The sequence below is a fragment of the Acipenser ruthenus genome, chromosome 13 (assembly GCF_902713425.1).
Source record: "Acipenser ruthenus chromosome 13, fAciRut3.2 maternal haplotype, whole genome shotgun sequence".
NCBI lineage: Eukaryota > Metazoa > Chordata > Actinopteri > Acipenseriformes > Acipenseridae > Acipenser > Acipenser ruthenus.
The window spans coordinates 24,358,050-24,379,038 of record NC_081201.1 but is presented as its reverse complement, the minus strand read 5'-3'; the positions used below and the strand labels follow the sequence as shown (position 1 = coordinate 24,379,038).

The 20,989-nt window shown below is 35.2% G+C and overlaps 1 protein-coding gene across 1 annotated transcript in view; it reads left to right on the top strand.

Annotated features, from left to right (window-relative positions):
* The window catches only part of dntt (deoxynucleotidyltransferase, terminal), a 129,964-nt gene that overhangs the window by 13,771 nt on the left and 95,204 nt on the right, over positions 1-20,989 (top strand). Inside the window, exons 5-9 of the mRNA XM_059035786.1 lie at positions 219-277; positions 2,036-2,206; positions 6,989-7,060; positions 9,209-9,332; positions 12,076-12,208. Coding sequence (XP_058891769.1) covers positions 219-277; positions 2,036-2,206; positions 6,989-7,060; positions 9,209-9,332; positions 12,076-12,208 — 559 coding nt within the window. The remainder of the gene's footprint in view (positions 1-218; positions 278-2,035; positions 2,207-6,988; positions 7,061-9,208; positions 9,333-12,075; positions 12,209-20,989) is intronic.

Below are 20,989 nucleotides of genomic sequence, written 5' to 3'. Positions count from 1 at the left end.
TAGAATCATCTCCACAGGATTTGCTGGCAGTCGGGGAGATGTAGCACTGTATGTATATCCCAGGCCAGAGGGATGCAATAAGAAACAGGACGCCAAAAGAGACAAACCGACATGTGCAGTGGAGGAAACAACAATCATGATTTTATTCTTAAATCTCTAGGTCCCAGAAAGCCATCCAGTGGTTGACAGCCTCCCAGTGATTCAGACTATGGGAACAGTTTCTCAATATGCATGTCAGAGAAGGACAACATTGAAGAACTACAACAACATATTTACGGTAACATATAGAGAAATACTCATGCATAAATGCAATTACACAGTAGCTGGGCAACTTGTCAACTTGTCAACATGCTAGCTGCACTGTGTTACTTTTCTTTCTACACAGCTGAAGAAGGGATTTTGCCATCATGAAATAAATGTTTTTTTTATCATTTAAACTTTTTGTGTACATTATTTTTATTTTATATTTTAAATATTTTTTCTTCTTATCAACCTTCATTTTTGTACACTGCAGTTCTACCTTCTCTGAAACCTATATATATATATATATATATATATATATATATATATATATATATATATATACTGTACATTATTTAAAGTATTATAAACCTTTGGATGAAGTGTTAAACAACTTCCACTTACTACAACAAACCAATATATCTGTATGTGTCTGAAGACAAGTCCTATGTATATGCGTCACTGACTTGCTCGTGTACTGATGTGTAGAAAGACATTGATTACCCAAGTTCAATAAACATTGCACAGTGGTCCTGGTAAGTCAGTATGATAAAGCAAGTGTATTGATTAACACAAGGGGTAAGCAGGAAACCTTTCAGTCATTTCCATTACAGGTCTTACAACCAATTTCTTGTTGTTAAATAATTAAGGACTTGGTCTGAACAAAATCAAATGTTAGTCATTCACAGCAGTATTAGGATTTCTGCAGGGCCTAATCCCACAGTAATGGGCTGATCCTTCAGTAAGATGCCAATGCAGTGAAGAGTAAAACTAAAACTACTTGCAAATAACAGACAATGTGATGGCAAATAACTGGCTTTCTAGACTATTAGCTCCAGCACAGCAGTTCTGACACACAAGGATATTTGAGATACACAGCATGTAAATATAGAACCACAAATGTGTATTATACTTTTTATTTCCAGGGTGTTTATTATGGTCAAGTAAAATCAAGTAAAATTCTTGTTGGAGCTGAGCCGCCTATACGCCATCAAAGAGAGACATTTTTTTAAATATACAGTTCCCCCAGCATGGGAAAGTGTGTTGACTGAGAGTAGAAATAATATTTTATTTTCGTATAATTTCCTTTTTTGTTGGTAAACTTGGTTTCTGGGTTGTTATGTGTTGTATTATTTTATGAGTTAGTTAGTTGTGTATATTAATTGTTTATAATTTTGCTTGTACAGTATATGTCTGCTGTGTTTTTCAGCTGCCATTTCTCTCTCTGTATCCTGATTTTTCCTTTTCTGTTTTGTTTTTTCCTTCTTAGCCTTCTTATTTTTCCTTGCAATCAAAATGGCTGCCATAGTAGCAGTGTGTGCATGTGCATGTTTGTTGAGTTTAATATATGTTTTTTATTTTAATATATTTCAAATATAACTGGGAGAAGATTTATTTATTTTATTTTATCTAAATATATATTTTTTGTATAGTATATAGTAATTTTAGAATTATTGAAGTGTAAAGGTTTCTGATCCCAGATCGAATGTATGATGAGATTGTCTTTTAGAGTGATGTTGTTTTTAGAGATGTGAAATTACTGCTGTCTGTTTATGGTCATCTCGTCAGGACACTCTTCTAAAAGAGACCTTGGTCTCAATGTTTTTTTTCCTGGTTAAAGAATGAATAAATAAAATAAATAAATAAACCTGCTGTGACGGGGCTACTAGATTTCAATCTACACAGAATAAATACAAAAAGGACAGTTTCTTTATGTCTTGTGATATTGCAGCAAGGGTTGAAATGTAAATAAATGCATTAATTCTGATCTCTCCTGACATGCTTTACTCTACAGGATGCATTTGAGATTCTGTCTCAAAATTATGAGTTCATTGAGAGTGAAGGACCTTGTCTGGCCTTTATGAGGGCAACCTCAGTGCTGAAATCCCTTCCTCACGCTATCCACAGCTTGCAAGACCTAGAAGGCCTACCCTGTCTGGGAGACCAAACAAAAGCTGTCATTGAGGTAATATTCTACAATTGCCTTTGAAATTGCTATTTCTTTTGACAGGTTCTCTGCTGTCTAGTCTGAGACCTTTCACATGGTGATACCTCAGTACCAAACTGACTGGACCACTTATTGACCCTTCAACATGTGCAGCAGTGCAGAAGTTATTGAAGCTGTCATTGAAGCAGCTCTGAATAAAATGTAATCTAGTTTATAAAAATCTATGTCTTGATTAGGACAAAACTGGATAAGGATATCCACACATTGGATGCAATGCGATTTGACCTGCGAAAAAATGGTACTTTCACTGCGACACTACATTTCACACCAGTAGCGACAGGCGTGCCCGATAGGCAACTCTCCTCTCATTGTATCATCAGCTGAAAAAAATTCACACATATGATAGTCCTGTTATACAGCTAAAATGTAGAATACATAATAGCTGTTCAGAATACTTTTTTCAGTAAAGGCAAACTAATCATACATACCAGCTACATCCAGTTCCCAGAAAATTGACTGCCAGATGTTCTCCCTCATTGCTGTGTCTATGAATTTTGTGTCCTTTATTGTTCAGCTCCGGGTATTTTGATACGGCAAGAAATATATTTTCTTCCACCATTGTTTACTGAAGACGCGCAAGGGAAGCTCTTCCTTATTGGTCAGTATCTCCCGCGCGACAAAATCGCAAAAATTGTCACCAATCCTATTTTTTTCACATCGCTTCTGTGTCTCTTCAGTGTCACACGTTGCACGGTGTGAACGGCTCGTATCAAAAATACATGTTTTATTTTTTTTTGTCGTCGTGCTGTGTGTCGTACAACACATTCGATTGTCTCATTGCTTCCAGTGTGTTGAAGACTTAAGGTGTAGTTTAAAAAAATGAGAAAAAAAACAAAGAAAGTGATTTCTGTAATTTCTGAAAGAATTCATATCTGAAAGATATGAATTAAAGTAGAGATTCAGCTTTCTAATAAAGCAACAAATTGTCTTCTTACTGACTTTTAAAAAACGTGCCATCCGCAGCATAGCATAAAACAAATATTGCACTCAAAAGAACTACCGGTAGAACTACCGGAGAAGAATTTCATACCTAGAAACTGGGAATCTAGATGTGGTGGTCTCCATGGTTTCGACAAAAGGTGTAACCTATTAGTCAACATATATATTTACAATATAAAAGTATGCATTAAATTTAAAAAATAAAATGTTGACACAACAAGATTCGAACAACATACTGTATTTTTAAATATGTTGGTGATCATGAGAGAGGCGACTTTGAGCTGAATGCAATTCATAAAAGCCAACCCTACATTTGCTAACTATCTGCAGACTTTGTGGATAAAAAGAAAGAACATCAAGTACTTTAAGATAAAAAGCTGCAGGACACAGTTTACTATGTTGTGGGCATGAATATCTTCATATATATTGCACTATATTGTGGAATATACACATATTTACTTGCATTTTTATAGTGCTTTTTTTATATAGTAGTATCTCAAAGCACTGTACAGTACACAATAGAAAATCAAACCACAATACATTTGTAAAACATATTACACATCTACCACAAATCACATATTTAAATGAGGCAGTTAGGGTTGAACTCATCGCCACTACCTGGACCTGATAGCACTATTTATGCTTTTGTAATATATATTACATCTTAAAAACAAGGGGCGGTCGTTCATTCCAAACCCTGGGTCGTAGCTTTGCTTATGGCTACAGTCATCATATAATGCACTTTTGCTGTCTTCATCGTCAGCATTTTTACAAAAAAAAAATGGTTAGCCTTCTTAAAGTAGTAATGTAGTTTGTAATAGAAGTCCAGAATGTTCTCTTCATTGCATCACAAGGACGAGTGACTGAAATCAGACGATTGTGCAGGAAATGTGTAGTTGACTCTTAACTGCAAACATTTAAAATATGCGCCGGTTATTAGAGACTATGGTTCGGAGTGTACTATGAAAACTGGTATGTAGGGAACCGGAGTGGACACTGATTGTTTTTGTTCCTAGTGCCTATTCAATGGAAAGACTAATTTGATTTCCACGAAGAAAATATGTCGCTTCATTGGTGTCCAGGCACTGAAATTAGACAGGTCAGGCACCATATACGCATTTTCATAACAAATCAGTAAAGATTAAGTTAATTCTTAAGTCAAGGTTCTGCCTATAGAAAAAAAGTAGTGGAATGATGTTCCGGCATGTTCCGGCTCGACTACACCACTGGTCCAAAGTACCTTTCACCATTGTTCCATTGTCCAATTTATGTGCCCTTGTGCATATTTTAGCCTTTTAGTCTTGTTCACCTTTCTTAACAGAGGTATTCTTACTGCAATACATCCTTTAAGTCCTGATTTCAAGAGTGACCTTCGTGCTGTTGATTTGATGGACAATGACACCTATGCCTTCTGCCAGTTCTGTTGTCAGTTCAATCTCTGGCTAGCTCTTCAAGTATTGCTCATCCTTGTTAGACAGCTTTTTGGGTCTTACAGTCCTGGGTTTGTCAATTGCAGATGATGTTTCTCTTACTTGTTGATTATGCTTTGGATACCACACCTTGAAAATCGAGTGATGCAAACTATTTCACTCAATGTTTTTCCTTCTTTATGCAAGTCAAGGTTGTTATAATAGTAGAAAACACTAGTGGAGGCTTTGAGTAAATTGTTGATGCTCATAATACATGTATGCCTACACTATATCCATGCTGTAAATTACAAATTCATTCTTTAAAATGAATTGGAGGCAACCTGTTGAAATAGATCTACTGCTGTTTGCATTAATATATATTGGTTAAGTGATTGGCAGATTTAAAAGGCGGAGGGAGCGTGAATCCTTACAGCTAGAATCTAGCTTTGGGGAATGGAAACAAAACAATTTTCTGAAAAAAATATAATGCTCATCCACTTGACCTTTTAGTTTAACCTCATAATTTATGACTGTGTGTTAGTTATGGATAAAGAATGTATAATTCTCAGGGGTTTTGTTTTTAAACTGGGAGTCGATTTATCTAAACGGTTTAAGATAAAATCTAGACAATTCTTTAATTAAATATTCTTTAATGAGATAAGACATTTTTAAAATGTTAAATATCTTTGCCTCATCTTTTAACCTTTTTCTAGATCTGAATAGCTAACAGAATGTGACTTTATTTTGATGAATTTGAGGGAATATTTCTAGCTGAAATGCCATAGGGCAACATGTTTTTTGCAAGACAAAGAGCAAGGCCAGAAATACATATGGATGTGCTGAGAAGCAGGTAGAAGACACCTGTGTGTTATCTTGTGTGTTTTAGCAACATAACCATTGTTTTACATGTCTGATGAGTGACACTTCATGGACGTGCAGAGCTTTCTAGTTCTTATCCCCTTCGCTGTAAAAAGAGCCCAGGGAGGAAACTGACAAGTGAATTGTGTTCCTGCTGTGAGTGTCTATCCATTCAGACAACCCATAGTGTGCTGGCCTTGGTTAGAAATGAAATCTGCAGCTTTGCTCTCTTGCCTCAAGTTATATTATACCCCACCCCCCTCCCCTCTCTCCCTAGGTCAGTCAAAAGATATACTAAAATAAATACTAAAAAATAAAATAAAAGTTCAGTCTTGCAGACACATTTTGGTCTTAAAAAACACACACACACACACACACACGTTACTTTATTGCTTAATAAAAACAGCATTTTAGGTTCTTAATGAGCACATTGCACATGGGATAAAAATGTGAATCACCTGCCATAATACTGTCAGTAGGCTGTGGAACAGCCCAACTGGCACTGATTCAACATGATGAGTGTTGGGTGTTAAATTAGACCTTGAGGGATAACTGTCAGTCTCACATTGCCATCTCTAATTCCTTCAGGGAAACTGAGGGGGGCAATCTGCAGTGCAGTCTGTTCTCTGCAATTGAACTGAGAGTCAATGCTTTTGGGGCTGTTCCTTGTGAATCATCAGTAGTTTGTGCTGATCTGGATTTGCCTTCTAATAGAACACTTACTATCAGCCCTTTATCTAATTTGATACAATTGCCCATCTGGACTAAAACATACTTTCAAAAAGGTGATGCAGCTTTTAGATATTAAAGAATCCATAGCAGGGATACCATTTGGAAAACAAATATCAGTGTGGGACAATCCACTTATACAAAAGTATTTGCTACATATTCCAGGTATTTAAAAACAAATGTCAAACACCTGTAACAGCAACAACCAAAATAATTTTCAGTGATTTTTTTTGTTTTTTGAATGCTGGTGCTTTTGTATTTGGCTTGTATAAAAGCAGGCGAAATTGAATCTTGTTAACAAAATTCTTATATTGAATTTATTTCTGGAGAAATTCATATCCAAATAACGGGGAACAATCCTAGAAATCATGACTCGATAGACTCCACTGCAGATATCCAGGCTCAATTTGAAGGAAGTAGGGGCTGTAATCTTATCATTGTGGATGGTCACATACAGTATCACTCCAGAACAATTTAGACAAGTTGACTCAGTGCTCTCCTGGCTGCCAATGGTAGCTCTATAACCTGACAACAGTCTAGTAGCATGTGTTTCTATTTTAATGGGCCAAATTCATTTGTAAATGGAAAAACAAACTAGTGATAAATAATTATATCAATTTGGTAATGCAGTGGTCCTAGGAACAGTTTTCATATTTCTTGCTCACTTTATAGTAAATATAATACATTTTATTATGTGCATCAAAGAATCATGAGACGCAGACTGATCAAACCAAAAGTAGTGTTTGATAATCTTGGCTATTGCATTATTTTAAGTATTAACAGCACTCAATTGGTTTGATTTCAGGATATTCTTGAATGTGGACATTCTTCTAAAGTTCAGCATGTCTTAAGTGATGACAGATATAAAGCATTCAAGGTAAGTTTCGTAGGTTATTTCTACTACAAAATGCCTCTGCTTACACTGTTAAACTGCAGCAGTACTTATTTATAAAATTACAGGATTCAAATACACTTTACATTACCCTACTGTGTGTATCAAGCTGCACTAAGTGCAAAGCCATTTTTTACATACAGATGATGGAATGGACTGACTTGTTTTTCTGTCTGCATAGAAACACCTTGAAATAGTTAGCCACAACTGTTTGTAAGTATATTTTGATATATGCTCAACAATTGCAACCTTTATAAATTGTAAATTCATAGCAAAGTGTAATAAAGCACAGCATGATAAAGCATAGGGGATCATTAAAATGCACAAAGAGGTAAAGTAAAGCATATTAATAAAGGAAACTACTGCTATTTTACTATGAGGCCCTCTAATAAAATAATTGTATACATGCATTATGAAAAATAAATAATTGAATCATAGAGAATCAAACTTTCAGAGTTTTGTTTACAATATGGTGAAATTCAGGTTTGTTCAGGCTAAATAAATGTAAATTAATCAGACATGCAATCTTATTGATGGTCATGGTCGGTTATGATCTGAGAAGAATAATTATTATCCTATGAGGAAGTGAATCATGAAACTCTTATGTTCATGCAAACAAATGCAACCCATTGCCCTAAAGAAGTTTGCATTGTTTCCATTCATATAACAGAATTAAAACACTCCAAGTTGGTCATTACCTGATACAACATGTCTTGTCTTTTTTGCCTTTGGCTCTGCCCTTCTTGAGCTGCAGCTGCAGACAGTTATCTCCCAGGTATTATTATTATTATTTATTTCTTAGCAGGCGCCCTTATCCAGGGTGACTTACAATTGTTACAAGATCTCACATTATACATTATTTCACATTATACAGATATTACATTATTTTTACATACAATTACCCATTTATACAGTTGGGTTTTTACTGGAGCAATCTAGGTAAAGTACCTTGCTCAAGGGTACAACAGCAGTGTCCCCCACTGGGGATTGAACCCACAACCCTCCGGTCAAGAGTCCAGAGCCCTAACCACTACTCCACACTGCTGCCCATAAGCCCAGTGCATCAGGATTAAATGTTTAACAAAGAAACTGTAGCAAACATGCTAATCCTGGTCGTCTGGCTGTAAAACGACACTGTATAAATGGATCAGAAGAACACAAAAATCATTGCCTACAGTTCATTTTCTCAGTTGATTTTATTGAACTGAATTCAATAAGAAATTTTAATTTAAGGAGAATTTCTGCTTGCTATATGCAGGCAGTGGGTTACATACAGTAGGAGTTGCTCATTATTCTACATAGTATACTATGGTGTTTATGTTAGGGTATTGCACAAGAGTGGAACATAAAATCAAAAATGAATTTCATCATAATTAGTCAAAAAATAATGTCCTCTTTTTTATAGTTAATAGTTAACACAAAAAGAAGCTCATATATAAAACTAAGCCCTGTTTAATAAAAGTTCAAGTGATTTCCCTGTGGATAACTCGATAAAAAGACTTAAAAAAAATAATTCTCACCTTGCAACTTTCTCAGAACTGAACTATATCAAATGGATAAAGTAAAGAAAGTCGAGGGTGAGGTGAGAAATGTTTGTTTGCAGGCTTGATTTTTAATTAAGAGATGCTGTTTAGGTGGTAGATGATAGAATTTATATTTAACTATACATGAATTTATAATTGACTATACATAAATGAAGTCATGAAAAATTTCTCATAAACATTCCCTGTTGTTACACTAAAAGTAAAATATACTGCAGCATTTCAGCTCTTTACTGCCAATTACCACAGAATCTGCTTAAGACTTATCTTATAGCTGGGGGGGGGGGTTAATGCTTGCAGTGTAAAAAGTGAATTACTAAGTACTGAAGATGGAGAAAAAGTTTCACTGCAAATGATCCAACTCAGTTTTGACACCCCTTTCTAATCGTCGGTAAGGTATTCCAAGATTATTGCTAATCAGGGGCTATGAGAATGGACGATAAAGCTAAAAGTGGTAAAAAGTAATTAACATAATTTAAGGTAGGTAGACAACTGGTATTTCGAAGACATGCGAATATACAATTTTTGTTTACTCAATATTCTTGATAAACATTTCACTCAAGTGATTTTTACGGTTTGTTCCCCCTGACAGTTGTTTACAAGTGTCTTTGGGGTGGGACTGAAGACTGCTGAGAAATGGTACAGGAGAGGATTCCGGTCTCTTGAAGAAGTAAAAGCAGACAGCAGTATTCATTTCACAAAGATGCAGAAAGCAGGTAATTAGAACATTTCTCATTAACGTCAACAATAATAATAATACAAATAATAATACAACTAATAATAGGAATAATAAGGAACACACCCAACTGTACAAAATGAGGCTGCAATTCCTTCACAGGTTTTTGTGTCAATGACAAAGAGCTTTATGTACACTATGGTGCACTTTGTTATGGTGGACAACTTTTCTGCTTTCCCTGGCTTCTCACATTCTTATTAAGGCAGGTTATTATTTTGGACAACCTGTCTGTCTCCAGACATGTCCGGTTTAGAGAGGGACTACTGTATGAAGCAAAGCACTCATATCCTACTTGGTTTCTTCTGTCACTTCATTTCACTTGTGGGCACATAAGAGCCATGCATTCCTGTGCTCTCGCTCAAGATACTTATAAAAAATAGGTACTGCAGCATAACAGACAGGCGAGGGAAGAAAGCAGGCATCTTAATCTCTCAACGCAGCTGGAAGCAGATACAAACAAAGACTCTGGGAGCTGTGCTGAAGCTGCAGGTGGTACTGTTTGCAAGGCTTAAAAATAATTTTAAAAAATGTGGTCCGTGTGCAATCTGTTCATTTGGCTTCCTTTTATCTTCACTGTATGTTGTAAGTGGATAAAGCAGCTGTTTTTCCCTTGTCATTCAATTGGCACAAAATTCAACAAGAAACAAAGCTGTTTTTTGGTTTTCTCTTTACAGATTTGCAAATCATAGTGTGAAAATCGATAAAGGAATGTATAGTATATAATGTCTACTGGTAGAATGCACTAGAGCATGTGCTGGGACAAGTATTGGAAACGTGCTTAGCAAAAATGGCCATGTCCGCACTCATTCCTATAACATCATTTATAAATAAGTGTATCATGTAAAGGAAATCAGTGCCGCAATGACATCAGAAATGTAAAAAACAATTTATTTTCCTTTCTTAAATCTGTATTTTGATTAGGTGTCAGGTTTATTTGACTGCCAAGAGATTTTATTTATATTACTGTAATATGATACGAATTCAAATTCAAAATTAAAGAATATTCGAATGCTCATTGAAATTTTGAAAATAAATATTCAAAACAGAACGAACTAGAGCTTGCAAAAAGAAAACAAATAGCCTTGTTTTTTTTATTTTACAGAAAATTAGTGCAAGACGTCCATAGCTGAAACACTGTGCACGGAAGCCTGTACAACACTGATATGATTCCCCACCTCTAGAAAATCTGCTATTACAAACCATTTCAGAACCAATTTTTGCTAGAATACTTAGAAAATAAACTTTGTAAGACCCTAAGACAAACATTTAAACTAAAAGTCGGAAAACCACGATTGAGTATTTGGCACTTATGGGTGGACAGTTAACAAATAAGATAAAAAAAAAACAAAAAACAAAGACCACAATATGAATAATGCAGAACACATCTACCAGGATATTAAGCAATGAAATATTAGAAAAATATACATGTCTCCCTTAAAGTAAGGAGCCATTTCCTCTTATATCAGGAACTAAAGAAATACTGCTGGATTAATGTTTAAGTAAGGGCAAAATTCTTATAAAAGTAAGTTAACTAGTAAGCATTCAAACAGAGCAGGGGATCTGGTTTAATGTGTGGTATCATCTGTTTCATAAAATCAGGATATGTTGCATTGATGACTTTAAATGTCAGACCCAGTACTTTGAATTGAATGTGAAACTCAACCGGTAGACAGAAAAAGCTAATTATTTTTGCTTTTGAATCCACGGTGGCCAAACTACCTGAAAGTAGATCAAATTAATGGTGAATAACATTTGAATTATTTAGCAGGTACAAATACTGCAGAAAATGTAGAAGCTGTAGAAAGAATATTGTTCTGCGCTACCTACACTGTACTTAATGTTTAATTTCTCTAAGGTGTCCTTTGGTTTGATTTAAAATAATCTATATTTGTGGCCATTGATTCTATTCTCCAAGCTTTGACTTCAAAGAAGTGTTATAAGAACAAAACTGTTCAAGGTAATTGTTGCTATATTTTGTAATGGTCTGGAAAAGTTTCATTAACTCACAGGCTCAATCCTTAAAGCTTTTTACTCCAAATCATCATTAGCACCATTCATTCATGAGTAAAATGCACCCAGTAAAGTCATCAAATCAGAAATAAACAATTCAGACATTTAATTTAGGGTAAAACATCTTAAAAACGATTTGGAAGAAAAGATTTGAGAATTTCACCCCATGTGAGCTTAAGCTTTGTGTTTGGGGCAATATACCTAGAGTCACATTTTAAATTGTGGTGCCGCTATACGTATAGCAGCTGTTAAAAAGTACTAAATAACAAAGACTATGATAGTTGTGTGCAATTATTTAATGCTACATGATAAATAAAAAGCCAAGAACTATAAATTATGTTATTTTGGACTTTTCAAACCGATTATTCAGTTACTTGGATTTAGCTTTCCACAGAAATCAGGTGCTGACAGTCAGGTGAGGATTGGTGTTGACTGGGCTAATTTACCATTCAAAGTGAAACAAGAGAAGAAACCACAGCTAGGATTTGTGACAATCGCTGCTTTTCTTAGAAAAGAAATCCAAGCAGCTGATTCTTCATTAGTTTCTCTTGAAACGGTAAATCTGCCCAATCAACACCAATAATCCTCACCTGATTGGCAGCATCTGATTTCTATGGAGAGCTCAATCTGAATAAGCAAATAATCGGCTTGTCCTGCTCTAATTCTAATATATGTCTCTCAGTAAGGTTTGTAATGGGTTCTGCTGTTGACAGGTTTCCTCTATTACGATGATATTTCAAGGGCAGTCAGCCGGGATGAGGCCAGTGCGATTGGTCAGATTGTGGAGGACACGGTTCATCTGCTTGTGCCTGATGCATTGGTTGTTGTGACTGGTGGTTTCAGAAGGTACAGTATGACTCAACTTTGACTTTACAGAATGGTTGAACCTTTGTTGATATTGTGACTATGTGGTAATGGTGCAGTGGTGCTATTCAATGGGCTAAGCTGTCAAGTTTAATTGTTACTATAACTATGTTAGGAGTATGAAAAATATTATGGAATATTCCTCTTTTCTTACTTCCTATGGCTTTTATAAATGTTTGAATACAGTTAAACTTCAAATCTAAGAACACAGTGAGAATGGATGAGGTTCATAAGGGGTGTACCAATACTCATGTTTCCCAAGTATTCCCTTTAAGAAGTTTTGGAGGTTCCACTTTTCTACTGTCGCTGCCTCCTGCGGTCTATGCATTCCTGCAAATTTATTTTTAAACACAATTATAACTTTTTAGATTTGTTTTATCCATGTTCTCTGGGTACTTAATCGTCTGTGAAAAACACTTTCCCACTCATACGTTTGTCTTTTCTATTGCTGGTAATGCTGTGATCTGCTAATTATTCAGCTAGGGTTATCTCACTAATATACTGTAGCGTGCACAGGGGAAGGCAGAAGTACGGCTGGTAGGTGACGTAATTACACACAAAGACATAAGCCCTATATACGCTCCTTGCAAGGGAGCCGGCTCTTTTGTACAGCGGTATCGGCGCTATGCTTTTGTGCGAGAGGTCCCGGGATCGTGCCCGCCCTCCACCTGTGTGTGGATTGCCTTGTCCTATGTGATGCTCCTGCCTGCGGGAACCAAGATCGCTACAATACACTGGTGTTATAATGGTATCCTTTGGCATTTTTCAAACTTTCCAGGGGGTGTTTCTTGGGCAGGAGCTAAGGCTCCTCCCAATCTTATCTTTTCAATCAGCCTGCTATATAAACCCTAGTTCAAGCACTTTTCCCTGTCTGCTCCCTGTCTCTTTGAGGGCAGCACTCAGCGAGCTAAAGGGGGACCCCAGTCAAAACTCAAGAAAACCAAGTACAGTTATTACTCCTGTCCAGGGACATTCATTTAAACCAGTAGGAATATTGACTGCTGCTTTATTGATCAGTCTCCAATTAGATGAGAAAAATAAAAAAAATACTTTTGAATGAAACAAACATACCTTTAGTTAACTGAATACAGAAACTATAACACAAATTGCCTCACTGTTTGTCCATAATAAAACAGTCAAGCAGGAGATCTAAGAAAGCAATATATGGATTTCAAACAATCTGATCTCTTTTGACTTCTTTTTTAAAATAAATTTCTACTCCGTTCCAAAAAATCCAGGCTGCAGTCTAGCCACCCTTTAACTCCTCAGTGTTGGCCCTGCACACAAAGTGTAGCTAACACAGCTAAGAACTAATTATCCACCAGGAACATCATTGTCTTTTATCTTTATCTCGTAATTTTTCCTACCCATTCGAGTTTAATTAGAAAGCGGCTTCTTTTGGAAGATGTCATCTGAGGGTTTTCTTGAACAGTCTCCAGCTCATTGTTAGAGTACCTGACAGCGGTACAGGGTAATGATATTTCTTTCCTGTAATAGCCTGCTGTCAAAGGATTGACTCAGAGCTGCATTAAACAAGTGCCTTCTAGGTTTACCAATCTGTTACTAAAAAAAAAAAAAATTACTGAAGTTTACAGCAGGACCTGAATTGCATTTTTTTAGCCCAAAAATACATATCAAGCTATGCCAGTTTTCCTCTTAACAATGGAAAAGACTTACAAAATGATATTTATCTTTATATATATATATATATATATATATATATATATATAACCTTGGTATAGGTTTGATACTAAACACCCCTTTGTCCTCAAAAGTACTACTACATTTGTTCTTATTGGTATTTCTTACATCCACTAGGGGCAGTGTTTAATAGTAAACCGCAGAGCCATATATAGAGAGAGTTTGGCCAACTGTCGGTATAGGCGCCATGTTGTCACCAAACAGGTGCGCGCATGCACACTACACAATGTAAATCAATGAGGAAATCTGTGGTACAAAAACATTTTATTTACAGTAATAAGTTATAAATGGTGGCTGGGTTCATTTTTATTAAAAGAAAATATTACTGGTCGATCACCCTTTGCTAAATTGATTTTGTTTCTTCATTAACTGGGTCAGCATGACAAGCCGGTATCTTATAAAGAAATGCCACCTTTAATGTTTATACTTTGTATTGACTTGTATTTATTTATTAATATATTAAAGTTTATTTTTTATGTTAACTAATAATATATCACAATAATATTCAATAAAATCAGCACAGTAAGATGAGCTGTTCACTATTCCTGTTACCGATCAGATAAGTGAACAGCACATCAGTGTATTTATCGGGAGAGACTATGTAAATTAGTTTCATACTTTTTTTTCCCTTCAAAAACGAATTTAAATATTCACTTCACTATATATCATTATAATATTATGAATATATTTTGTTCAACCAATTTTTAAAATCTCTTTTTATTTTCATTTTGAGATCTTGATTTCATACTTCTTTTCTTTCAAACTCTTACAAAGTTAAATAAATCAACAATTTGTTTGTATATTTGGAAATTAGAAGAATTTGCACACTGAAAGTCTGAAGTGGCAGGGAAACCTTAATGCCAGCTCGAGGTAAAAAAAATCAATATCAACGTGAACATAAATAAACAATAATACGTCTTTCCTAGTTTAAAATAATCTAAGTTGTAAGTTATATTAAAACATTCTTCTACTTGCCTGCCCGAGTAACCTAAGTAAAAGGGATTGAGCAATCACCTGCGGGAATTCACCAATCAAGAAAGATCAAAGGTTGGCCAAACTCTCTCTATATGTGGCTCTGGTAAACTGTTACATAAAGATTACATACAGTATATTACTCACAGCTGTATGTTGACACCAGGGGTGTTTTAAACTTTTGAATTTTAAAAAGTTACCAACCCATACAGAAAATAAATATACAATAAATATATTTCAAAAATATATTTTAAAACATATTGAAATATTAAAAACTGGACACAAAAATATATTGAAATACCTCGTAAAAATATATAATCCTATATATTTAAATATCTTTTAGACATACATTGAAATTTATTTTAAAATATATCCCAACATATAGTATGAAATATAAAGGAACATATTTTAAAGTATGCTTCCACATACTTTGAAATATGTTGGGAATATATGTCAAATATATAAATTGTCCATAAAATTAAATATAAGGGAACATTTCAAAGTATGCTTCCATATACTTTGAACTATATAAAATTATGTTATATTTTTATTTATATTATAATATTTTCTAACATATTGTAACATTACCACACAAAATGTACATGAGACATGTAAATAAATGATAAAACAAGAGATTATTATTATTATTATTTATTTCTTAGCAGACGCCCTTATCCAGGGCGACTTACAATCGTAGGCAAAAACATTTCAAGCGTTACAATACAAGTAATACAATAAGAGCAAGAAATACAATAACTTTTGTTCAAGTAAAGTACAAGTTTGACAAACCACAATTCAATAATACAGCAGGTAAGTGATAGTTACATCAGGATATGATTAAATAGTGATAGTTACATCAGGATGTGATTAAATACAAAGTACTACAGGTTAAAAACTTGGCAGATTACAGTATTCTGAAGTACAGGATTAAATGCAGTAAAATAGGGGCTGATAAGAGCAAAATAAAGCACATTTACATGAAGGGTGATAGTGTCCCAGGATACAAACAGAGGAGTTCTACAGGTGCTCTTTGAAGAGGTGAGTCTTAAGGAGGCGCCGGAATGTGGTCAGGGACTGGGCAGATATGCCATAAACATGTATTCAGCAACTATGAATCTATAATACCAGAGCTTTTTTTCAAAAAAGGAAGATTCCAAGAGTCAAAAGAAAAAGAAAACTGTGGAGCTCTCATATTTCTCTGCCAATATGAACGTGAACAAATTAAAATAAAAAATGGAGACTGATTTCTTGTAGTGAGGTAATGTCATTTTTAAAGTTGTTTTGTGTCAAGACAATAATTCATCAGGACAGCAGTGTGGAGTAGTGGTTAAGGCTCTGGACTCTTGACCGGAGGGTCGTGGGTTCAATCCCAGCTAGGGGACACTGCTGCTGTACCCTTGAGCAAGGTTCTTTACCTAGATTGCTCCAGTAAAAACCCAACTGTATAAATGGGTAATTGTATGTAAAAATAATATGATATCTTGTAACAATTGTAAGTCACCCTGGATAAGGGTGTCGGCTAATAAATAATAATCTTCTTCAGGAAAGGATAAATACAAATCAAAACTGCAATATACAAGTGTTCTTTTGCTTTCCTATATTAGTAAAATATAATGTCTGGTAAGGAATTAAATTTAGGCCCGGGATAACATTTTAAGAATTGTTAAAAGGCGCTAATGCAAATGTGTATGTTACAGAAACAACGTGGGCATGCCAAGGCATGCAAAGTAGCCTCTAATTTTTTTTTAAAAAAATGTATTGAAATATATTTTGATGAAATCCAAAATATATTTAGAATTCTCCCATCTATAAAATATACCTTTGGAATGTGTATTTGGAATATTTGAACATATATTTGGAATGCTTTCTGAAATGTATGAGACATATTTAAAAATATATTGCACTACACAGCATATATTTAGGAAAGAGGTGACAATATACTACCTTGTATTTTAAGTATATTTTTATTGCTTTGACATACACTGCAATATATTATTTTCCATATGGGAAGGTGTGATGAAACCAGAGAATCATGTACAGTATAAAGCCAATGTAAACATCAAGAAGAATACATTGGTTAAGATAAATGATCCACTATGTCATACCTATACCCTCCTTAATGGACCTCTTTCCACTTAAGAGGATATTAGGATGCAATTATACATAGCATATCTGGTACAACATATTAAAATGTGTGCTTACCTGTCGTTACAATTTTTTTTTTATATATAGAGAGTGGAGGAAAAGCTTAGGCAGGATCAAACTGATTTGTTTAATTTAGTTTAGTTCAATTTCTCTTACAAATTTCAGCTAGTGGGGGTCCCAGTTTGGGATACATACGCATGCAAACTTACAAAGGAATTCAGGCCATTCTGGCTGAAAAAAACTTGCACTTCTTTGCATTGTTCTATTATTGCATTAAAGTATATGTATCTTTCTAAATCATTAAAGGTTAATAATTCAAGTTTTTAAACTCAATGCTAGGTTTAATTTAGTAATGTCCCATCCAAAATGATTCAGTTTCATGAATTATTCCTAGTTAGTCAATAAAGAAATAAACGTTTACTGTTTTTATAAACCTGTTTTAAGGAATGGTTTTATGGACTATTTATTGAACATTTTCTCATAACATTCTCTTAGGTTAAATAGTGCTTTGAAAAAATAAACCCTTTTTTAAACAAACAGCATTTATTTAATCAAAATAGGTTTTTAAAAAGTCTTAAAATAAAACCCATTGTTTCCTAATCTACTGTATACCATTGCATTGCTACATCATTTTGTGTAATTACTAATGTCTTACAAGGTTACCAACAATCAGCTGCACAGGGTTGTGTCCTGGTACTATTTAATAATGCAAAAACAGGCTGTTGTGAAACGATAGTGTGTATCTCTCAGGGACTGGCTCCAATGTTGTTGTTTATTTAATGGGCTGGAAGGAGGGTTTAAATGAGATTCTCAGCACAGCAGGTAAAAATGAATGAGGCATTCAAATGTCATCACTGTCTTCTTTTCGCTTTTAAGTTTTCTATTTTTGATCAGACCAGAGATTTTAATCATGGAATTTTAATAGCAAATCACCCAAAGTAGGGGATTGGGGATGTTTTAAGCCTAATTTAATGGATTCATCTTCAAGACTACAAGTACTGTATTGTGCATCCCAGTGTCATCATTGGCACAGGCTGGGGATACGTCTTCTCAGTATTTCTCATATGTTTGAATGAGAAAACACAATACAAAGTATAAAACAAAAGTATAATAACAAAATAATTGAATACTTTTTTTGCATTATATTATTAAAACCGTAAGAAATTCACTGACAGGAGACATTTTGTTTATCAACATTTCCTTTTGGAACATGACACCACCAAGTGTAAAGTGAAGACAATACATAAAAAAAAAACAACCTATCAACCATATTGTGAAGAATTTGACACTGTATTGAATATGCTTTGTAGGTTTTCTTGGGCTGCAGTGGTTCAGCTCATCACTGTCTGATGTATACTAACATGGGTCTCTATCATTGCAGTTTAGTCTCATGTTGCCTCTCTGCTTTACTAATGATAAGATATATACAATCCATGTTAGCAAGTGAAGTTAATAAACGTTATATTTTAAGGAACACTGAATCAATATGGAAAATTCCTCTTATGAGATAGGCCAGACATTTTTTTTATGTACGGAGCTCCTGAGTTCTGGAATTGTTTACAATTTCACATATTTTAATATTTGATTCAAAAGTACTGTACAACTTAAAATAATTGCCGGGTCTCAAATAATCGCCTGTCTCCAAAAAGTGCCGGGTCTGCTGACAAATATTGTAAATAAATAGCGGGTCTCTATTAAACACCGGGTCTCTGTCATTGCCTTTGAAGATGAGGAAGATGAGGAGGAGCTTGAGCATAATGAACTGCTAATAAGTGACAGCGATGAAAGTGACTCTCAGGATTACTAAATAGTAATAATACTAGAAAACGTAATTTAAGGTAGGCCTACATGTAATGCATATTTGTTTAATGCAGTTATTATGTAATTAAATTTTTTATTTGAAGTTTTACGGTATTTTCATGAAGTGTGTGTGTGTGTGTCCTTGCTACGCCTCAAATACAGCTACACTATACAGCACTAATAATAATTAATAAATAAGTTATGGAGACTGTAACGGGGGGAGGGGGGAGATCTGTGCTGACTATCTGGCACATGCGTGGTACTGCAGGAAGGGGGCAGCAGCCTCGTAGATCCGCCTGTCAGTCATGGCAGTGACACGGAGAGGTGGGGAAGAGGGTGTTGGCTTTCCCTCTCATCTCTCTGAGTGGCTGAGACGCAGGCCTTGGGGGATTGCTCGGCCCATAAGTACTGCGCTTGGTTATGCATTTGGGTGGCTGTGATTGGGAAATCACAGAGATGCTGGCTGAGAAGGCCAGTGTAAACATAGCCCAGGCAAGAACGCCAGTGGTTGGAGCGAGCAACCAAAACAGGCAAGCATGGCTGAGGAAGAGAGCCAGCAATAAATAAACTATTTATTAAAATATATTGTTATGTACCTGAGGGGACGTATGTAGTGATAGGGGAACCTTGGCCACCCCAGTAGTGCATAACAGCATAGGACGGAGATCCCGAGGTGACCGGCTTAGCAGCAGTGGGGGCACTGCTTAAACAGCACCTTTATTTTGTAGTTTTATTACTGTGTTTTATTTTCCCTTTTCATTTTGCCTTTTGTTTTCATTATTATTTTGAGCACCTGCGAGTGCGCCAGCATCAACCGGACTGTATACCAGTGTTGGTAACTCTGTGATCCTGATTACCGTTGCCGTTATTCAGGCCACGGACAACAGTGCCCTCTGCAGGCCAAACTAAATCAGTGCGCCGGAGCAGCGTTTCAACTAAAGTTTTGTCTCTGTGAATTGCCCACCATCCTTCCACAGAGACTTTCATGCTTTTCTTTTCAGTTAAGTAAAGTGAGTGGTAAAGACCAGCAACAGAAATGGTAACAGTTCAGTACATGAAGAGAAAGGGGAAGTGGCCTGAAGTACAAGTTCACCACTATCCATGCTGTATCACAGACTAGCTGGGTGGCCTTAATAACAATACATTTTTGCTAAGATGTAGACCTAATTACATCATTATCATAATTCACTACCTCAAATCTAACACCCAGGGGTCGGTCTCTGGTAGCAGCAGCAGATACCGCCACTGCAAGTAGGAACAGTGAATAAAATGGTTAAAATGTATAACTAAAACCACAAAAGAAGACCAACTACATTACCAAGTATGGTAATAGTGGAGTTAAAGAGCAGTGTAACACTGCCACATTGGGAGTTTAATGATTATGTCATGAGCATAATAAAAATATATTATTAACCCAAATGTGCAAACTCTGTAATCATTACTAAGTAATTACCAAGTAATTCTAAAATAATGACCTCATGATATATGAATAAAGACTGCAGTGCGACCCTGTATCATGGCTTAATTGACCATTACTCTGCAATTTTGAAACAATTAAACTATAATATTCCTATAATGTATATTTAACAATCTAATTACAATCTAATTACGAATCAGTAGTTACTTCACTACATGCGTGTAATAAGATTGCACGTGCCCCCTGTAGTTAATAAGACTGCAAGCATCAATTTTTCTGACATCAGCTTTTCAAATCTGATTCTGTTAATACCAGTACAGGCACACAACAAAATGTCGCTTCCAAAACAAACAACAGTGGTTTGCAGATTTCAAGATTTATCTGAGGAAGACAGAGAGAAATTTGTGGAAGAGCAAAATATAGTGCTTTAAAAAAAAAATATATATAAATAAGTGACACCAGAACCTTCGAAGGAGTTACTTATTATGTAGTTAGGTGTGCATTATTCCTTGTGTAATAAACACCCTCTAAAAGTGCACTCTTTTTAAGGGACAGGTAATTTTGGCAAGGAGTATGCTTGCTGTTGAGAATAAAATATGGATGGAGATTGACAGATAACCTTTGGGAAGTGATGAAGTATCATATGCTGCTTTGGTTCTGTGAAAATGAACACTGTGTACTGTAAAGTGCTTCCAGATAAGGCAGCTATACTGACAGAAAGGTATTAG